This window comes from Calonectris borealis, chromosome W (assembly GCF_964195595.1).
Source record: "Calonectris borealis chromosome W, bCalBor7.hap1.2, whole genome shotgun sequence".
In the NCBI taxonomy this organism is placed as follows: domain Eukaryota; kingdom Metazoa; phylum Chordata; class Aves; order Procellariiformes; family Procellariidae; genus Calonectris; species Calonectris borealis.
In genome coordinates this window covers 51,577,723-51,600,406 of record NC_134351.1, presented here as the reverse complement: position 1 = coordinate 51,600,406, position 22,684 = coordinate 51,577,723, and the positions used below count along the sequence as shown (strand labels likewise).

At 40.3% G+C, this 22,684-nt stretch overlaps 1 protein-coding gene across 1 annotated transcript in view; it reads right to left on the bottom strand.

The window, feature by feature from the left end:
• The window catches only part of LOC142074879 (protein patched homolog 1-like), a 101,157-nt gene that overhangs the window by 46,710 nt on the left and 31,763 nt on the right, over positions 1-22,684 (bottom strand). Inside the window, exons 3-12 of the mRNA XM_075135813.1 lie at positions 20,869-21,058; positions 19,552-19,621; positions 19,345-19,436; positions 17,739-17,937; positions 17,080-17,201; positions 15,525-15,672; positions 14,802-14,933; positions 14,365-14,520; positions 13,622-13,720; positions 12,578-12,703 (exon numbers count right to left, since the gene is read on the bottom strand). Coding sequence (XP_074991914.1) covers positions 12,578-12,703; positions 13,622-13,720; positions 14,365-14,520; positions 14,802-14,933; positions 15,525-15,672; positions 17,080-17,201; positions 17,739-17,937; positions 19,345-19,436; positions 19,552-19,621; positions 20,869-21,058 — 1,334 coding nt within the window. The remainder of the gene's footprint in view (positions 1-12,577; positions 12,704-13,621; positions 13,721-14,364; positions 14,521-14,801; positions 14,934-15,524; positions 15,673-17,079; positions 17,202-17,738; positions 17,938-19,344; positions 19,437-19,551; positions 19,622-20,868; positions 21,059-22,684) is intronic.

Here is a 22,684-nt window from a genome sequence, read left to right as displayed (position 1 = left end):
TGTAGCAAAGGAATAACCTTAATCCATCTCCCAGAGATGACAATCCCCACATAAATACTGACAAACAGGAGTATATGCAGCCAGCAAGGTGCTACATACCAAAACTCCAAGAACAGATCCAACAACTCTGAGAGCAAATAAACCAACATTGTGACCAGCGACTACTAAACTGATTTAATGAATGCTTATAACAAATTTGTTTTAACCCGTTCGGGTCAGATGTGTCGTTATCTCAACCCTTTGTGCCCCACATTGGGCACCAACAAGGACTGTTGTGGTTTAACCCGGTAGGCAGCCAAACACCACACAGCCGCTCGCTCACTCCCCCATCCCCCACAGTGGGATGGGGGAGAGAATCAGAAAAAAAAAGTAAAATTTGTGGACTGAGATAAAGATAGTTTAATAGAACAGAAAAGGCAGGGAAAATGATGATGATAATAATAATAATAACAACAACAACAACAATAATAATAATGTTAGAATACACAAAATGAGTGATGCACAATGCAATTGCTCACCACCCGCCAAGCAATGCCCAAGCAGCGATCGCTACTTCCTGGACCATGCTTCCTATTTATATACTGAGCATGATGTCGTATGGTATGGAATACCCCGTTGGCCAGTTTGGGTTAGCTTTCCTGGCTATGCTCCCTCCCAGCTTCTTGTGCACCTGGCAGAGCATGGGAAGCTGAAAAGTCCTTGACTAGCAGGGTACTTAGCAACAACTGAAAACATCAGTGTGTTATCAACATTCTTCTCATACTAAATCCAAAACACAGCACTAGGAAGAAATTTAACTCTATCCCAGACGAAACCAGGACACCAATGTACAGGCAATCTGCTAGCAGCAGCTGAGCTGAGAGCAAGGTGAAGATTTTTGGGAACAGGCAGGGCATCTGCTTTCACCCTTTCAGAGAGGAATGGTCAAATGGGAGAGGAAAGGACCTCAGGCCTTTTCCTTGAAAAATCAATAAAGGTAAGATTAGTACTAGAGTGGGAAAAAACATGTTGCTTACTCAAAGGTTTTAACTGAAGGAGTTCAGTGAAATGAGAACATCAGAGAGAAGGAAAAAAAAAATCCATTAAGCAGAGAAAGGTTGATCACTTTCTGAGAAACATGCTCTGATTTTACATTTTTTAATAATGCATAGCCTAAAATATTATTGCTGTTCCTGCAACTGTTAACTGAAACAGAAGAATGACGGTCTGTGCTGAAGGCAGCAAGGAAGAAGTGAGCCAGGATGATAGACTGGGGCCCTGACAAAGGTATGTGCTGTTATTTGCCATTCCTGGCAGCCCACCCAGGGAGAATGGGTGTGCTGTATAGCCAGAGGTACTGAACAGAGGAGGAGGTCTGTCAGGGAAGCTTCCACCCTACGCTGCCTATCTGTAGCTGCCTCCTGACAACATACAGACTCAGATTTTCCCCGCCTCTTCTCCTTAGGCTTTATTTTTGCTTGTTAAATTCTCATATCTGAAGTAGGGTGTGGAGGGATTTTTATTAAATAACGGTCATCCTATGAACATTCCAAGCACTGAGGATTTGTTAGTAATAGTATAAGGCTGCTAAAGAGCAATTGTAGTTTTAGAGTCTCTGAAGTGATAGTAGAGTAGGAAAAACAGGCTGAGGAATGTAAATATCAGTAGATTATGTAACGGAATGCAGGCGCAGGAAGCGTTCGCGTGGACACCTGCTTTTGACCAATCTGTGTATGTTAAGATTCGTGTGCTTGCTGACTGTAAACCAATAGAGGATACGTAGGTGCGCGTGTTAGTGTGGCTAGCTTATAAAAGTAGCACAATATCTTGAAATAAAGGAGAATGACCATACCCACATTGGGACTCATCATTACTCCGGGAACGCGCTCCCACTCCGACCCATGGTCACTCCAACGTCTGGTAGCAGAGGATGCGGAAACATGCTGGGCTCGTAACCCAGAGGTCTGGTAGCAGAGACTACAATTCTTCAAGACTGCGGTAAGCGCAGCGAGAGAAGGGGAGTGGGAAACCAGCGACTGGGAGTTGTACTATTCTATTGCTCAAACAGATAGAATAGATATCGGTGCAGAGTGGCCAACTGCCTCCCAGAGGGTGCGCTGCTATTATGGAGAATGAGGCAGCAGCTGTGTTGCTCATAGGACTACTCTCTAAGAGAGGGATCGAGACAACGGTGAAACAGCTTATCAAGCTAATTAAGTTAGGACAACGTTTGGGACATTTTAAAGACACTCACACGTTGTTTTCTGTGCTTGAATGGCGGGAGCTGGGAGAACTAATGTGGCAGAAGCTTACTGGAGGTGATAAAAAATTTGAGAAGGACATTAAGTCTGTGTCAGACTTGTGGGGAGACGTACTAGACACTTTAAAAGCTATGAAAGCTGAACGGGAGGTGGCGTGTGCGGCTGTTCAGATGCTGGCTCCGGACCCCATGCCGGAACAGTCTAAGAGCATGGAATCCAAGGCGGGACCGATCGCGCGATTTTTTGGGCTGCCTGCTGTGAAGGGTATGACGGGGTCCACCTGTAAGACTGTTGCCGAATTGCGCAATAAAGTTGAGCAGGACTTAAAAACGCCCGACAGTCTATGTTCACCATCTTGCCCGACAATATCATCTACGCCACAGCAGCCGGAAGTTGCCGGGGCTAAAGCACAGCAGCAGTGTGAGGCAAAAGCGGAAGAGCAACCGCTGGGCATGAAGGGGGAGGAGTGGCCAGCTCCACCCACCCCCCCGATTCAAGGCGGGGAAACGTGCCGCCCTCCTCCCACCGCCCCTCCTCTCCGCCCCCCCTTGCCACTCTCCAGTGATTCCTCCGGCGCTGCCACACCTCCATCTAGCGGAAAAGAGAAAAATTCAACAGACAGTATTAATCAGCTGTTAAAAGAGGTTGTGCAACAACTAAAGAACTTGACTACACAGACTCAGAAAAAAGGAGAACCTTGGTCAACCGCCGGTTCGAGAGACAACTTGCCACCCTGTTTCTCCGGACCTACCGCGGCTACCCATCCTGGCCGATGGAGTGGAGTTGTTCAGGATGCTATTTTGGATGGACAGTGGGGAGTTGCATCTGACATTGGCCCCATGGCTTTTCCGGTGGTACAGGACAACGGTCAAAGAAAATGGGAACCGCATGATTGGAAGATTCTACAACAAGCCAAAAATACTATATCGCAGTATGGTGTTAAATCGGAAGCCTCGCGACAAATTGTTATTTGGATTTTTTCTGCTGATTTGATGTGTCCCCATGATTGTCAAAGTCTGATGAGGCTTCTGTTGACACCTACACAGTTTTTGTTATGGGGATCGTCATGGTCTCAGAGGGCAGTGAATGCTGCTGCCCAACATCAACAGCCAGGGGATCCATTATATGGGATCACAGCAGAAATGCTCATTGGTGGGGGACGTTATGTGGATATAAATGTCCAACTAACTTTTCCTGTCAATATGTTACAGTTATCTTCTAAGCTTGCTTTAGATGCGTTTCTTTCCTTACCAGGATCGGAAGGCCCTTCTTTCAGCTCGGTGACGCAAGGTGCAACTGAGAAGTATAGCAACTTTATTGATAGGCTTTGGGATGCAGTAATGAACCACCCGGATTTGGGAGAGGACAATAAACAACAAATGTTTAGAATTTTGGCCTTTGATAACGCCAATAACACTACCAGGGCCATTCTAGCCAGTCTGCCCAAAGGGGCAGGAGTGGAAGAAATGCTTTCTCGGGTGGAAAGAGCAGGAGTTCAACAACAAAATGAGTCGATGGCAGCTGTGCTGCAAAGTGCTGTCAAAGAAGTAGTACAACCATTGGCAGCTGTTGTTAGGCGAAAACACTCTCCAGGAATAGTTCAGCCCTTTAAAGGCATCTGCTATCGTTGCGGGGAACAGGGGCATAGCAAGCGAAATTGTCGTGCTCCCGTATGGTGTGATAAGTGTCAAAAAAAATACCCATGCTACTAAGGCCTGTTCGGGAAACTTCAAATCGAGCGCGGGGAGAGGCCGCGTGCAGAAACAAATGCCCCCTCAGAACAACAGCAGCAATCAGGGTTTTTACAAAAACACTCGGCTGCCACCAAAGGAAGTTTGGGGGTCGACCTGGAAACAACAATAGATTTCACTTTAACCAATACAGAAGTGTGCAAAATCCCTAGCAATGCAGTAGGGCCTTTAGTAGCTGATAGTAATAGGATAGGTGGAATCCTTTTAGGTCGATCTTCTGCAGGAATAAAAGGATTGATTGTAATTCCTGGAGTCATTGATGCAGACTATACTGGTCAAATTCATATTATGGCCTATACAATAAGTCCTCCTCTCTTCGTCCCAAAAGGCAGTCGGATAGCCCAGATATTAGCTTTTAAAAATCCTTTAAATCGATCAAACCAAGATTGGGAAGAACGTGGGTGTAAAGGATTTGGTTCTACTGGACCTGCTGTATGTTTCACTACAAAATTAGACCATCGCCCACTCGAAACTGTGACTTTGACTCAGGATAACATTTCAATAAGAATCAATGCAATGTTAGACACTGGGGCTGACATAACTATTATAAATCGAGCAAATTGGCCGTTGCAGTGGGAAATAGAAACCCCAAAGGCATTAATTGCAGGAGTGGGAGGGAACTCGGCCTCATATATAAGTAGTAAACCGGTTCAAGTGAGTTTCCCAGAAGGCCAGAGGGCAACACTGAAGGTCTATGTTTTGTCACTCCCTGGAAATTTGGAAGCATTAATTGGATGTGATGTTCTCAGTCAGATCGGGGCAATGCTGACTACAAAGCATTTTTAGTCATGGGCACTGAGGAGCAATCGCCCAACCCACCGTTAACATGGATTTCCAATGACCCTGTTTGGGTTGACCAGTGGCCCATGACTAAAGAGCGATTGCAAATAATTAAACAACTGGTATTCGAACAACTTATAGAGGGACATATCAAACCATCTGTCAGTCCATGGAATACTCCTATTTTTGTTATCCCTAAGAAAAGTGGGAAGTGGCGTTTACTACATGATTTGAGGAAAATAAATGACCAAATGTTGCCTATGGGAGCCTTACAACCTGGAATGCCATCACCTAATATGTTACCCAAAAATTGGCACATACTTATAGTTGATTTAAAGGACTGCTTTTTCACAATCCCACTGCACCCTCAGGACACTCAGAGATTTGCCTTTTCCATATCCTCGATAAATAAAGCAGCACCAGCAGAGCGGTATGAGTGGGTGGTACTTCCACAAGGGATGAAAAACTCTCCTACATTGTGTCAATTATATGTCGCCTGGGCACTGCAACCGATAAGAGAAAAATGGCCTGACACTATCATCTATCATTATATGGATGATATTTTGTGTTGTCAACAAGTTCCTTTTGAGGTGCATCATATACAACAATTAACAACCATGCTAGCAGACAAGGGACTTGTAATTGCACCAGAAAAGATCCAAAGGTCTCCACCTTGGAAATACCTAGGGTGGATCATTGAACAGGCAAAAATTCGTCCTCAAAAAATAGCACTAAAAACTCCTCTTAAAACATTGGCTGATGTGCAAACGGTCTTAGGCGACATCCAATGGGTTCGCAATTGCGCTGGCATTACCAATGCAGACATTAAACCACTAACTGAATTACTGCGAGGCACTCAGCCTGCAGCTGAAATTCATATGACGGACAAACATCATGTAGCCTTACAGCACATTATAAACAAACTTACTATAGCCTGGACCGCAAGAAGAATTCTTGAACTGCCACTTTCTTTGCTTATCTGTAACACCGAAGAATCACCTTTTGCCGTTATATGTCAATGGCAAAACAAGAAGGGGGAGATGAAGGGACAACAGGGAATGAACTCTGTGATTGCCATTGTCAACAAGAGTAATGATAACTTGCCAAATTCCTCCCTTTTTCAAATTTTGGAATGGGTTTTCTTACAGGTACAACCACGTTTCAGTATACAAACTCGTCCTGAAGCCGTAGGGGAATTAATCTGAAAAGGGAGAACGCGAATTATAGAGCTGACAGGATAGGAACCAGCAGACATCAGTATTCCTGTTAACGCTGTAGATTTAGAATGGTGGATACGTCACATGCTGGCCATTCAAGAATCTCTGTTAGGATTTAGCGGAAAGGTGCATTCTCAGCAACCTCAAGGGAAATTGTGGCAGATTCTAAAACGAAATCAGTGGCTAGAAAAACCTAAAGTGATTGTTAGCCCGATACTCGAGGGGTTGACGGTATACACAGATGCGGGAAAACGTTCTAGACAAGCTGCATGCGTATGATGGGAGACAGAGAAGAGCCATCGATTATAATCCATCACCAAAACCTTAAGTTTAACTCTCATACAACGCTTCCGAAATTAAAAGTAATGTATCGAGACCCAATCACTGGCATGTGGCTGGGCCCAGTTTCGGTAATATTTAATGGGAGGGGATACATGTGTGTTTCCACAGATAAGGGACCAATATGGGTGCCTAGCCGAGCGGTGAAGCCTGCACTCTCACAAGAAGAGGTTACCTGGGCAAACAAAACAGATCAATCTGCGTTTTGTTTTGTCTCTTGCTACGGCAACTGAGCCTTTCAGAACCTGTTTGGTGTGCCTGGTTTCTGGGTAGAAGAGTTTATGTGTTGCATGAACCTATCCGATCATGGTGAGTCTACACATAAACAATTACAATGGTTAAAAAACCATGTAAGCATGATACCAGAAAATCATGGCATTTTAGATGAATGGCTCATGAATCTTTTTAGAGAGTTGCCGCAATGGCTGATAGCTCTGATAAAAGAAGGCTTGCGTATATTGATTATCATCTTAATATTGTGTGTATGCTTTTGTATTGCTTTTAGTTGTATAAAAAAGGCTGTATCGAAAGTAGTAAATCAGGCTTGGATTGTTCAAAAACAAAAAGGGGAATTTGTGGAGGGATTTTTATTAAATAACGGTCATCCTATGAACATTCCAAGCACTGAGGATTTGTTAGCAATAGTATAAGGCTGCTAAAGAGCAATTGTAGTTTTAGAGTCTCTGAAGTGATAGTAGAGTAGGAAAAACAGGCTGAGGAATGTAAATATCAGTAGATTATGTAACGGAATGCAGGCACAGGAAGCGTTCGCGTGGACACCTGCTTTTGACCAATCTGTGTATGTTAAGATTCGTGTGCTTGCTGACTGTAAACCAATAGAGGATTCGTAGGTGCGCGTGTTAGTGTGGCTAGCTTATAAAAGTAGCACAATATCTTGAAATAAAGGAGAATGACCATACCCACATTGGGACTCATCATTACTCCGGGAACGCGCTCCCACTCCGACCCATGGTCACTCCAACAGTAGGGAAAGCTAAAAGACTTGGGTAACCCCCCTGATTTTAAGAAATGCAACACATCTGAAAACTCAGGACCTACTCCTTCAAAGTCCTGAACACTCTCTTACAGGTGATTCTTGTGACTGAGTACTTGGGATACATTCAGCATCTCAAAACCTAAAGCCCCTTAAATAAGGGGCTAATAAGATCAGCAAATGATAAAAAAATGCAAACAGCTAAAAAGCTAAACCAGTCCTTATCCCCATAAGGAAATTAATTAAAATAAAAAAAACTCAATTAAAGAAATGGAAAATGGTGATTTTTAAACTTAGCAAGAGCTAACCCACTTTGTTGAGTTAACCCTAGCAAATTCCTATGACAGCAGCAAACTTGCAGCGTTTAAGTTCCATAAAGTAACTGAACAACTCACAGGTATCAATGAACTGCATTAGCTGATGGAACAGAAGTTTAAAAAAGAAAGCATTGCTATGCAAAACATTAGTTTCTAAATAAAAGTTGGTCTTCCACATGCAAGGCTCGTCAGTAAACCATTTATTCTCCCTAGCAGCTGGGTTATTTTACAGATACTGGTCCTCAAAAGTTATGGAAACTTTGACAGTTATCTTGCAATATCTTAAGGAAAGCAAATGAAGAGCAAAATAAGGTCAAGAACAATCCTTTTTTTAAGCCTATCTGTTAAAAATTCACTATCTAGATAAGAAGGCAGCATCTGTGAAAAGTAAACGGCAGTATTTCATTCCTTTCTAAGTTTTGCTAGAGAGCTATCAAAGATGACAAGGAATTCTTGTTTAAACAAGCCTGAATAAGACGGATGGAGGAAGAAGACTTTGAATAAAGAAATCCATATACACAGACCACCAACCAAAATCTGCCATGGTTATCTTATTCTGAATGCTATGATTAAATGCATTACCTGGTGTCGTGGTTTAACCCGGCAGGCAGCCAAATACCACGCAGCCACTCGCTCACTCCCCCAACACCACAGTGGGACGGGGAGAGAATCGGAAGGGTAAGAGTGAGAAAAACTCATGGGTTGAGATAAAGACAGTTTAATAAAACAGAAAAGGGAAAATAATAACAATAATGATAGAATATACAAAATGAGTGATGCACAATGCAATTGCTCACCACCCATGCTGACCGATAACCAAGTAGCAATCGCTACTTCCTGGAACACACCTACCCTTCATATACTGAGCATGACGTCACATGGTATGGAATACCCCATTGGCCAGCTGGGCTGGCTGTCCTGATTATGTTCCCTCCCAACACTTGTTTTGTTTTTTTTAAGCTGAATGTCCTTGACTAGCAGGGTACTTAGCAACAACTGAAAAAATCAGTGTGTTATCAACATTCTTCTCATACTGAATCCAAAACACAGCACTAGGAAGAAATTTAACTCTATCCCAGCCGAAACCAGGACACCTGGTTTTGATTATACCTGGTGAAGCTAGACAATGCAAGTGATAGATGTTCCTTTATAACAATAAGGGCTGTAATTTCAGTGGTTCCTAACTTATATACGCAGATTGCTCTAGTACCAATAAATCCTCAGTACGGGTCTCTGGTTGGCCTTTTTGCACATTTTTCCATCTCTTATATAAGGGGTTACTATGTGTGAGGAAAGACAGATTATAGATGCATCTGAGAAAAGATTGAGCCACTCAAACATTCATTTCTGGACACTCAAATGTACCTACACATAGATTCCATGTTAATCACTGCCTTAAAAATAACTTTGATCATGATGTCATTCTGAATAATATCAACATGTTCATACATGGATATGTTGAAATCTCATCGGAAACTTTGTCTTTCATTTTGCTTTTTGAAAGCACCATGCATTTGACAACATGGGCTTCCTTTTCTGAACTTCTGCTGATTCAGTTTACAGCAAGTCATAAGACATGGCAGCAGGCAAAAAACCAGACTTTTAAAAAAAGATAAATTTAAATTATACTCAAATTACAGTAACAATTACAGCTGTTGTCTCCACAGATATTCCAAAGGCAACCTACTATGTTCTGATGTGAAAAGTGAGAACAGGCTGACCAAATTTGATCAAAGAAAGCAGCACAGCAGTGTAACTAGGATAAAATGACCCATCTCTGTTGGGTTCTTATTAAGAGAGTGGCATTTAGGCTGAAGTAGCTTCTATAAAACACAGTCACCGCAAAGCCAGAAAATGAGAAAACATGACCTCTCTTCTGATTCCTAGTGAAGATCTCCAGTATCCTTTTTGCTCCTTAAGATATGTTAGATGTTTGAGTTTGGGCCGCATATTATAGAATAGAATCATAGAATCATATAATTATTTAGATTGGAAAAGACCCTTAAGATCATTGAGTCCAACCATTAACTTAACACTACCAAGTCCACCACTAAACCATGTCCCTAAGCGCCACGTCTACATCTTTTAGATACCTCCAGGGATGGTGACTCAACCGCTTCCCTGGGCAGCCTGTTCCAAGGCTTGACAATCCTTTCGGTGAAGAAATTTTTCCTAATGTCCAATCTAAACCTCCCCTGGCAAAACTTGAGGCCATTTCCTCTCGTCCAATCACTTGGTACTTGGGAGAAGAGACCAACATCCACCTCACTACAACCTCCTTCCAGGTAGTTATAGAGAGCGATAAGGTCCCCCCTCAGCCTCCCTTTCTCCAGGCTAAACAACCCCAGTTCCCTCAGCCGCTCCTCATAAGACTTGTTCTCCAGGCCCTTCACCAGCTTCGTTGCTCTTCTTTGGACGCGCTCCAGCACCTCAATATCTTTCTTGTAGTGAGGGGCCCAAAACCAAACACAGTATTCGAGGTGCGGCCTCACCAGTGCCGAGTACAAAGGGATGATCACTTCCCCAGTCTTGCTGGCCATACTATTTCTGATACAAGCCAGGATGTTATTGGCCTTCTTGGCCACCTGGGCACGCTGCTGGCTCATGTTCATCTGGCTGTCGACCAACACCCCCAGGTCATTTTCTGCCAGGCAGCTTTCCAGCCACTCTTCCCCAAGCCTATAGCGTTGCATGGGGTTGTTGTGACCCAAGTGCAGGACCCAGCACTTAGCCTTGTTGAATCTCATACAATTGGCCTCGGCCCATCGATCCAGCCTGTCCAGGTTCCTCTGCAGAGCCTTCCTACCCTCGAGCAGATCAACACTCCCGCCCAACTTGGTGTCATCTGCAAACTTACTGAGGGAGCACTCGATCCCCTCATCCAGATCGTTGATAAAGATATTGAACAGAACTGGCCCCAATACTGAGCCCTGGGGAACACCACTTGTGACCGGCCGCCAACTGGATTGAACTCCATTCACCACAACTCTTTGGGCCCAGCCATCCAGCCAGTTTTTTACCCAGCGAAGAGTATGCCCGTCCAAGCCAAAAGCAGCCAGTTTCTCCAGGGGAATGCTGTGGGAGAAACAGTGTCATAGGCTTTACTGAAGTCCAGGTAAACAACATCCACAGCCTTTCCCTCATCCACTAAGCGGGTCACCTTGTCATAGAAGGAGATCAGGTTGGTCAAGCAGGACCTGCCTTTCAAAAACCCATGCTGACTGGGCCTGATCACCTGGTTGTCCTGTACGTGCCATGTGATGGCAGTCAAGATGATCTGCTCCATAACCTTCCCCCGCACCAAGGTCAGGCTGACAGGCCTGTAGTTCCCCGGATCCTCCTTCTGGCTCTTCTTGTAGATGGGCGTCACATTTGCTCACCTCCAGTCAACTGGGACCTCCCCAATTAGCCAGGACTGCTGATAAATGATTGAAAGTGGCTTGGTGAGCACTTCCGCCCGCTCCCTCAGCACCCTCGGGTGGATCCCATCTGGCCCCATAGACTTGTGTGCATCTAAGTGGTGTAGCAGGTCACTAACCGTTTCCCCTTGGCTTATGGGGGCTTCATTCTTCTCCCCATCCCTGTCTTCCAGGTCAGTGGGCTGGGTACCCTGAGCTTTAGATTACATACATCACTTCTTCCAAAAGCAGTATTACACTTCAAAAATATTTCACACACTCAAACTGGTCTTTGCCATGATATAAAACAATTCACTGTCATATCCCCTGTAAGAATAGAGGTCTAGGTTTGGCAAGTCAGCAGAACTAAATACTGCTAACTATTCAGAACTAGTTTAAGATGCCACAGATATCTGCTCAACTCTGCGGCAAACCAATGCCTTTATTCTCCTTTATTTTCTCTGTTATTCACTACCAAATTGCCTATTGAGAAGAAAATGGTAAACAAGTTACTAATGTTGGTCATGTAGCTGCTATCATGAACACTTTATCATTTAATAGCTTAATGCAGGCATGCTGAAAACAGCAATAATTGCCTCAGGTATTAAGAAAAAATGCAGCCCTTGCTTCCTCTGGGTAGGTCAGGGGCTCAAGGAGAATGAAAAATGATTGGAGAGCCAGGCTATAACAGAGGAAAAATGACTACTGAAAAAGTAGTTTGCCTGCTCTGCACCAAGGTCAGCCAATGCTATAAATCGCTTGTGTGTTAAAAACATGTCAGAGGAGAACTTCCCAGAGCTTTCTTCAAAGAACCCTTGCTTTCAAAGGAAGCTTTCTTCAGCATCCTTAATATTTCATCTTCCTGAAGGTATATTATCACAAAAAAAAAAAAAGAGAAGACAAAGAGAGAAAGGGAGAGAAAGCAATACATGCTTCAGCACAGAAAATTCACATTTTCTCTCAAAACAGAACAGAACAGAAAGTTCTCGATGAAGTTTTCTCCAACATTTTGCTAAAATTACATTGGGAACAAGTCAGTACAAACTGCTGCAGTAATAATTAATGTGGCAAATGCATTCTCGCTGCTGTCATTGCACTTTGGTTACGGTTTGTAATAGCAGCAAATTGGACAAACCTCAATGAAAGGATTAAATTCTTACTTAGGAATGTGATGGTGTAAACTAGAGTACAGTCTACTGGTCTAGACTGCCTTAAGGATTCAAACCTTGCTGGAGACTTGTTTCTGCTTAGTTGCATACTTCTTGGTTTTTGCACTCAACCTAGTTGAGATGGGGCAGGATATTCTTTCACCCGCCAACAGGATGTGAGAGACTCAAGGCGTGAGAAACGGAAGGAGCAGAATCGAGGGGAGAGAGCAGTTGGTTATCACCAAGAACTATGGTAAACAGTGATCACATATTGGTTCAGTGAACTGCAGAAGCACTGAACATGGACTTTAATACTACCACTAACAGTTATTATCATTTGCTTTCCACGATGACACCATCTACAAGAGCTAACAAAACAACATAAAAACTTACTTGGAGTGAAAATGCTCGTAAAGCAGGAATAGGGATTAAGGCAGCCACAAAGAAAGCAGTAACATTGCTGATAGATGTAAGGGCTACGCTTGCTCCTGTTCGCTTCAAACATTCACCTGTTCTGTCCTGCAAAACAAATGACGTATCGTACAAGTCAAGTGAATAAGGTGATGTCCTGCAAATGAAGGGGTCATCCTACAGATATATAACATGGTAACAGTGAAAACTACTACAAGGAAATTCTGAATACAAGTGTGCATTTGAGAGTATGTAAGAATAAACAATATACTTAAGTACACTGTCCAGGAGAAAAGCAGATGACATATGAAGTGCTTACATTTTTTGAGGGTAGCAAACATTATCAAAGCTGACACTGGCTTCAAAAGTCAAAAGCTAAATGGATACTGACATTATATCAAATACATCAGTTATTAAGTAGGATGTATTTTGTATCAGTGCAGTCACTTGGTGTTCTCAACATTTTTCAGACAAAATAAGCATGCATTAACAGTATAGATGCATAATGTCTTGAAGAAGCATGTAAGAAAAAAAACAGAAACCCCAGGAACCACACAAAAAACCAGAGAGAATCAAACACAGGACCCTTTCCCAATGCAGTAGGTTATTTTGAAGCATATGGAGGTTATAGCACAATGAGTTTGTAGTGCCTGCATGCCCAACCAGCTGGAAAGAGCACATGGAAGACATTGCTTGTACAAAACAAAACTGGCAAATATATATTGCTTTTAAATGATTTGTACTTTGGATATGAAACTTTGGACTGAGAATAAAAAGGTCAATAAAAGGAAAAGATTATAAAAGTGAGGAGGATCTTAGATTTCATAATGTGAATAATGTGAATGTCATGGTTAATTATAAATAAAAGGAAAGAAAACCAGGCCCTAGGACAAAGATCTCTAGAACAAAAGCTTTTTTTTTTTAAAAAAATCATTACTAATTCTAGGTATAATATATTTTCTTATATGAGGCTTTTTCTTTTATTTTATTCTTTTATTTTCCCCCAACTCCCCATTTTGTCATTACCTCAAATGGAATTCTCTTATTCTGCCCTGTTTCACTAAATGCATGTACCAGAAGGAATACATCATCTACACCAACTCCAAGAGCAAGAAAAGGCAAAACCTTGGGGGAGAAATAAAACAAGCAAAAAACCAAGAACATTTTTATATTATTCTTATGATCTACCATGCAGCTAGTCATTAGATGGCTAATCAAAATAACCTTTACACTACACTGAACACAAATCCAAGGTTTAAATGAAAATCAATAGGATGCAATACAGCTATTAACTTTTATTCTGAAAGACTGCTGAGGAACTTGCAGTATACCATTTACAGGTACAAAACCTCACTAAAAGTAATTCAAGTTTTTGGTAGGCAAAGAATATCAGATAATATTTCAAGTTATTTCCAAAATATTTTCAGGAGTTGAACATCCTGATATATTCAGATGTAAGGACAAAACTTGCAGCTTCTTATGTACAACTGGATGCTTGCACTCATATTGGGACACAGAAAACCAAATATCCTAGAATCTACCTAATTAAACAAACTGCAGGATATCTGCCTTTTTCTTTAAAATCATTTGGCAGCACATTCTCTTAATTTCTCACAGCACAAGCTACTAGATAGGAGAAAGACACAAGTAAAAATCTAAAAATCAAAATATTTTCTCAGCTTTTGTTTTTCCTCAAAGATTGATTCAGATGTGTTCATTTACTAACAAAGTTCTTGTAATTTAGCAGCAGACTTGTGGCTCCTTAATACCTGAGTTGTGGCAGCATTAAAGGAAATTCCAATCAATGAGCACAGACCCAATCCTGCAGCCACTGAGAGAGCAACCAAGACGACTCCTGCCAGCCCCACAGCACCCTGAGACTTGGCACAGTCCCACCGCAGCATTGTTAAACAGGCATAGGCAAGCTGAAAGCAGAGCAGGGATTGGTTTAGAATGGATCCTTCTCTATTGGCTATCTCCCCCCAACAACATACACAGCTTACAAGCGTTTTTAAACAGAACAGACACATCAGAGATGTTACATAGAGGAATAGGTGACAACCCTGAGGCAAATGTTTACAAACTGCAATTTTTATTTTAAGTATTCTGAAAATGTTCTGGACTGTTGACTGGTAACAACAAGGCAGCCATTTGAGCCCTGCTATACTACTGGAGTCAATTAAATAAATAGAATTTATTTTCTTACCATTAGTAAGTAGCCACTAGCTACTCTGATAACACTGACATCAGAAAATGACTTTAGAATGTCATCCAGGGTAGTTGTAGTAAAGGAAAGCACCTTCTGAGTAGAGTTTTGTGCAACACTTTGATGAACAACCTATGGAAAGAAAAATAAAACTTAGTGTGGCTGAAAAAAAAGCCCATTATCATCTTCTACAGCACATATCTGAAATCAACTACTTTTGCCTTAATGTTCCTGTTAAAGCACACACCCTATACAAGAGATTTCACTGATGCTACATGAAATAAATATTTTTAGTAATTATTTCCTGCAAGCTACTGATTATCAAACAAGAATTTGCATCCTTCAGGAAAGGCCACTGCATTCACAGCTCATTCAAAACATTTAACTTAACTCCTGAAATGTAAAGGAGGTTTCTTCTTTCCGTAACTCTGCCATTGATTTGCTGTTGCATGAGTTTTGCCTTTAATCCAAGGTCCAGCAAACAGTAAAACCTTCATGGCTTCTCATATGTGAATAAGCAAGCAGCTTCTTAATTAAAAAAAAGAAGAAATCAGCCTTTTAAAATAGTCTGTTACAGTGCAAGGATAACTTTAAAACCAGGAGACAACACTCAATTCTAGTTCAAGCATCTTCCTTGAGAAAATACTATAAAAAGCCATGACTACAGGCAGTGGATCTTAGTAAAACTTTATAGCAAGATATCTAGGTTATTTTCATTTTTACCTCAACATACATCCGCTGCCAGGCTTCCAGAATTGCTGCTGCCTTATCCTCACTCCAGTTGATATGTGAAACATATTCATACCCCTTGAAGTGCTCATACATTTGCTTAGGAGTCATTAACTGAAACATGGTTTGCAAAGCCTGGGCACTGTAACAGGGAGAGAAGAGAGAGGAGAAAGAGGCATAAAATAAGCATTTTCAGGAAATGATTTTTCACTGCATAAAGGCTCAAATGAGAGCCTAATAGGAGCTTGCACGAGTTCTTGATTTTATAGGCCACATGTTGACATTAAAATTGAACAGAGTATAATTATTCTACTATGTATCTGGTGCAGCTGTACTGGTCTATACAGTATTGAGGCTAAGTCTGTTTTCACTGAAGTTAGTGAGAGTTTTGCCATTATTTTCAATAGGATCAGTTTCAGGAGCAAAGAATGTAACCCTACAAATCAGTTATAAAGATCATGACTGACAGATTGCTATGAGGAGGACACAGGAACAGTTATTCCTATGAGATCTTGCAAATGCTGTTGGCAATTTGTCATTTGAAGACCTCGGTCTTTTTCATCCCTTGGAGAGAAATGCCAGACTAAACTCCTGACACCTGACAAGCAGCAAAGAATACACAAAAGGCAATAATTATCCATCGTAAATTTCCACAGTATGTAACTGTATCCAACAATTTTAGAAGCTTAAGGAACTATTTTATTTTTCACCAAGAATAAAGTCTTTGGCTATTTGTTAGAAGACACTTCTGTGCACTTTTTCAGAATAAATCAAAATTAGTAAGAAATTAAACTTCAATATTTAGTGTCAATGTAAAAAACATCAAAATCCATATCAAAAGTTCTAGTAAAAATTATCTGTATTAAATATGCAAGAATTATACTTCTTTTAGTTTAATATAAATTTGGATTCAGTGTATACATCTAAATAATGTTTTTATATGTCCTATTTTTTAAACAGAGTTCTATTTCAAGGGGTTTCCCCCCCGAAGTCCAGTGTTCCATGACTTCTTCAAGAAGTCTGAAACAAAGGGTTTTATTTCATCAGTCAAAAAAGTATTCAAGATACAGTGACATAAAGAATATACTTTTCTCTGTATTGACCCTAAACAAACAGTTCAGTGGAGATTTTGGAATTCTGAGAAAAGTCAAATGAGTGGGCACATTACCAAAGTTATTTTCCCCCCTTTTTTCCTTTGATCGTATTTCAAAAACACAATCGAAGTTGTTCAGTGTTTTAAATACTGTTCAATGCTTTATACATATACTCTAAACAACAAAGTTGTCAGGAAAAAAATTATTTCTGAGCAATGTACGCTATCATTCTTAGGTTAGAAGCAGGCAGCAATGACACCTCCTTAAATTTAAACAACTGTCTAATCACTCTTTTAAATTCTATCCTCATCAGGGATGTCCTCCTAGACTAGGGTTCATAATACACATCATTCACAGATTCTGAAAGGCAGTTGATTTTGCATGATCTGGCCTCCTGCAAAAAAACCCCAAACAAGAAAAATTTTAAAATTTTCTGTAAACATTTGTTTGCTTACCTGACAAGTTTACCAGAACTATTCTTGACTGTACCACCTATAATCAATTCCTCCTGCCAATGCATGTATTTTCTTGACAGTCCATAGCATCCACCACTCAAAACAAGAGCCAAATCAAGAGGCTAGAAAAAAGTTTTAAAGAAGCAATTCATCAGTTGCACAACTTCAGACAAACTCATATCCTAAATCAACACCTAGTGTACTGAAATAACAGATATTGAAGATCATCTAGGAAGTCTACAAAGAGAAATGTGTTCAACAAATGGAGTAGACAAACTAGCCCGATACTTGTTCACCAGACAGCAACTTCTCCAAAGCCTAGTGTGACTGAGAAAGGGATATATAAAGTTGGGTCAACAAAACGTTGCATCTGCGTCTGCCTGAGGCATGTTGCCTGCTGAAATGGTGTGTTACCACATTGCCACACCCAGCCAGTAGCTGAGAACTGTAATCTCACTCTAAATATGTGTGATTAATATTGCATCACAGGCTGAGGGAAAGTTAGTGACTCTGGGCTAATGTTATATAATAGGAACCGAATAATGAAATCACTGAAGAACATAAAATATATATTACTTGGAAGGGAATGGTACCCTTTTCTCTCACCACACATACAGAGCCTCCCTTGAAAAGATCTACACAAAGATAAGCAAACTTACTTTGGTGGAATTTTTGTTGGGAGCTGTGATTGGGCAATCAGGATCAGCAGGATTCAGACAAGGTCGATCCATATAACCATGACCAACCTCTGCTTTATTCAGCATTTCTTCCCAGCTCTCCACTTGGTAGTTTATTTTCTTTAACTCTTCTAAGAATTCTAAGGGGTCAAAGTTGATCCACTGCAAAGGAGGTTTCCCTCTGTAAAAGAAATCAGGGAAAAATGACAAAAAAAGACAAAATAAGTACTGAAACATAATTTTTTAATTTGAATTTGCACAGATGATGAAGTTGTTTTCTGTTACAAGCTATAACCCTTTCTGGTAAGGTTGTTTCATAAAATGAAATGCATGTTTTAATTATATTTGTTTATGTATACTTTTCTTGTAGCCCTGTGGTGATTTTAACAAAAATAGTCAGTACTTACATACCAATTTACTGTATGAAAGGGAATATTCACATGTTAAAAATACTTTCATTTACAAACCAAGTAAAACAAACCATCAAGCACCTAAATAACAAAAAGCAGCCAACTGCTGCTTCAAAGAATTTGGAGGGAGGGGAAGAGGGAAAGAAGGGAGGGGGCTGAGGAAAGAAATCCTTTCACATAGTAACAGTACTTCTTGCTAGTCTAATAATCATCTTGCAAATGTAATCAATGAATATAGCTGATCTTCGTTTATCTATAACAATTCTGTGCTCCTGCAAATGCCCTGGCTGCTTGACTATCAACCATCAAGCTTTCCTGCTACCATGGCTGTCATCGCTATCACTGTCACGTCTCCCACCCCCCACTTTTGAATTTGTGATGTTGACAGACTACAAAGGCTTTTGGCTGCCTTGTTCTGTGATTCAAACCACACTGTATCTACTTAACCAGGCTTAATTCTTTATTTGAAATCTCCCAACCAGAAAATGCAACCCCCCTTATTTCCCCATCTAAAACTGTACACTAAACGTTAGGAGATAGCCATTGCAAATTGCTTTCGCAGAGACATGCAAACCAGGACAGAAACAATAACTCAAATGCTAACTCTTGCATAATTAACAGAAAATGCCTGCACAGATTAACAATTAACTCTTTGAATGATCCAGGGCATATAATATCACACTTGCAAATTGTGAGAAACCACCCATAAAAGATATATTTGGTTTCTTTAATGATCTCATAAGCAAAGGATTTGAGTTTTATTCCTTAGGAAGACTTGAGTTTTTACCCAAGAGACCTACATTTTCTTAGAAATAAAATTAATTCCCAGCCGGGGGGGGTGGGGGCAAAAAAAAAAAAAAAGGAAAAAGTTTATTTCCAAAAAAGCATACAATTTAAAAAGCTTGAATTCAGAATTTATATTTCCTTTTGCATGCTAGCAGAACGAGAAAAGTACTGACACAGGACTTAAATTGATGCATACAAATCATCTTTTAGAAACAGAAAAATCTTTGTTCAATTAAAAAAAAAATCCATGTGCATTTTCTGCAAAGACACTACAATTTTTTTTTTTTTTTTGGTTAAACCAGAATCTGAATAAGCAATGGGATGCAACTCAAAATTATGCATCATTTTACTATTAAAATCAGACTGGAAAGTTATAAAAACAGCATGCTTACAATAGATAGGCAGTTCCTGACTGTAGCTTTGCTCCCTCCCAGAAGCAGTCCAAAGGAGTGATAATTAAACAAGGATAAAGATATTCTATGATCTGTCAAAGTCAGAAAGGGGAAAAAAAACACAGTTAGACTACAATATAATCTAAACAACACAAGCTGAATCATGAGAATGTAAAATGTTTATAACCAAATGCCCATTATGCCTACCTGGTCCATGTAACCTGCTTCTGTGATGAGTTCTCCTGATTTATAACATAAGTGTTCCAGTTTCCATCGTCTGTAATAAATATAAAGAACAAGTATTTTTTTCTTTTACAATTACTGAAAAGTTATTTTTAAAATGTAACATACATTAAAATTGCAACTCACGTAGGCATGGTGGCCTCAAGTAGTGAATCGCTGAGAAAGACAAATTTTATTCAATGTAGGTATACCACAACCTCACAAAAAAGAAAAGGCCTTTCTTTTTGTAGTTATAACTAGAAATATTTATTTCTTTTATGCTAAACAGTCTCTGTAAAAGTAATTAAAAATAATGGAGCTACTTTTGGATTAATAGGCTAGTTGACACAACTAAAAGGGACAGAAATGTGGCTTTATATAAATGAGACCACTTGTGACTTAAGACATCACTCAGTGACACAAGAGAAGTCAGCTTCAGGCTCAGACTAGCTCTGACTCATGCATGTAGGAGAAAAGAAACCATTAGAATTTCTGTTTTCCTTGTTCAGCTGTATTACAACTTCCACTGAAGTCACTTATAGCACCTTAGACAAGGCAAGAGCTGGGTAAAAGACAATTGGAGTCTAGGTATTAGTTCATTTAGGCATCAGTTAGATGTGCTGAAAAGATGTGCTGAAAGACAGTGGGCTTCATGCCTTGCAGACAGCATCCCTAGGCACATCATCATGTAAGTAGTAACCCTGGAGGAATCACTTGACATGGAGAGATCTCACTAGCCCAAAGCTGGTGCCTTGTTAAAGTGCACTTTTAGTATTTTTATTGTTGGACAACTCTTAACTCCTGCTTTTCGGACAACTCCCAACCCTCAGTATGTACACACAGACACTCTGAAGGCCAACTCTACGATGACTGCATCTATGTTATTAAATAGCCCAGTAATTCCACCCACTGCCATTTCTCTTCCATTTGTATTTCCCCTTTAAACCCAAATTACTGGAAGGCTTTTCATTGTTAGGAATCCCATCAATAAAGTCCTATTTTTAAGAGCACAGTTATCACTCCTTTATCAAGAAAAATGCTGGACACTGTAGCACTGCTCATAAGGGTACATTTTTAGAATCTCATCCAACACCTCTTACACCATTTTATTTGTTAAAAAGTCAACTGGTCACTGCTATCATGCCACAATTTCAAGCATCAGTAATTAGTGACATTCAAATCAAAACACCGTTCTAAGGGAAAGGTTCTGAAGTGCTATCCATTAAAAATATATGCGAGGAAACATCTGTCCACTTTCTAGCTGTTACAGATGATCAAGAAAAGTTTTGCTTTTTTCCTTACCTGTTGTACATATAAACATCTACTCTGCTGGCCAGAAGTGCAGAGTCAAGGTGCTGTCTGAGTGCTTCTATTGTTAGTACATTAGCACCATCTTCCTGTGGAGTCTGAATCATGAGCTGGGGGTTAAACATGGCCTCTTCTCCAATCTTCTCCCGTGTGTAATTTAATTCCCGACTCACTCGTCCACCAACTGATAGATAAATATTAACAGCTTTGTATTAGCTAATAACAGCTTATCCTGGATTCACATGATGAGCACTCTCTGGTCAGAAAATCTTTACCATGTGCATGGAATATTCTACCTCAAATTGATTACAGCATAGCTCAAAATCTAATATCAAATTTAATTTAGTAACAGTGTAACAAAAACCATATTCCCCATTAAAAAAATGCCATTGTCCCTACTGCACTAAAACACTGATGTGCAAATTGGAGCCTCTTAAACAACATGTTTTTTCTATATTAGAACCAATATTCCATATGTAAAAAAACCCAAAAAAACTTTTCCTTGCAGACCAGACTGAATACCCTTATGTTACAATTTCTTTCACTTGTATAAACAGTCTGCTCCAATAGCACATTTCAAGATAAATGGCTTCAATTTACACTCTTCTAAATAATTTGGCAAAGGCAGAAGGGGGATGTTTCTCTTCAGTTAAAAAAAGGGAAGAGGGAAAGAGTAAGTGAGCATGAGTACTTCTTTCAGCCTTATATAAAGTAAAAAAATATTAAATTCACATAAAGAGGTGCAGTCCTGAGTGCAACAGTGTGTAGCAGAAAGGACCATCTACAAACAATTTGCCCTAGTGGTCCAGTACCTGCATAACATGGTGTGATGCAGGGGATAATTCATATACAACATCTGTTTCTAAACCCACATGAGCTGAGCAGGTGTGCTCCATATCAAAACATGGATTAAAAAAAAAAAGAAAAAAGGCAGAGAGAGACTGCAAAGGAGACAGGCTCTAGAGGGAGCCATAATCAATTTGCCTTGCCAGAGAAAATTACATAAGAATGTAAAATTATCTTCCCACTTACAAAAAAGCATTCAGCTAGAGTACATATACTTTATATAATGTCCCCTATAGTCTCTCTAGAAAATGCATGTGGGAGGGGGTTCAACTAATTCAGCCCATTAGCTGAATCAAGACCACATCCAGATGAGGAGGACAAGAACACGCCAATCCCTTACAATTTATTAACTTTATTGCTCTGCTAGGTCCAAGCTACAGACCTGGTCTAATTTGTTACATTTTCTTCAGTTCTAGTCACCTTGGCACTGGTGATCTGAATTACTGTCAAAGTTTGGTTCTGCAACAGTGGGAATAGAAACTATACATGTACATCTCTCTCTCCTTAGGTCACATAATGGAAGACTGATCTGTAACCAGTCGGCAGTGTGAGAGATGACATTCTCAAGTCTAAACAAGCCTAGGACATACTTTATCACTCAGTTGGACCCTCACTCTACCCATAACCCCCCTGGGGCTAATGGGACCATCAGGCAAGAAGCTAGGCTCCAGCATGGATAAAGCTGTCAGAATCAGGCCCTCAACAATTATAGTCATTCTGGCACGAAGCATCACTTAATTTTTAGTTCAAGAATTCTTTGAAGAAATAAGTATTTCTACAACACACTCCAATCATTTTCTCAGCCTGTCATATGTGGCACTACCCTCCTTCACATCATGTAACAATGATCAGCTCACAGTAACAAAAAATAAAAAGCAAAGTATAAATTCCATACCTAGATTCCCCTTATAACTTATTAACATCCCTCTTATTACAGTGACAGGATTTACAATAAATAAGACTG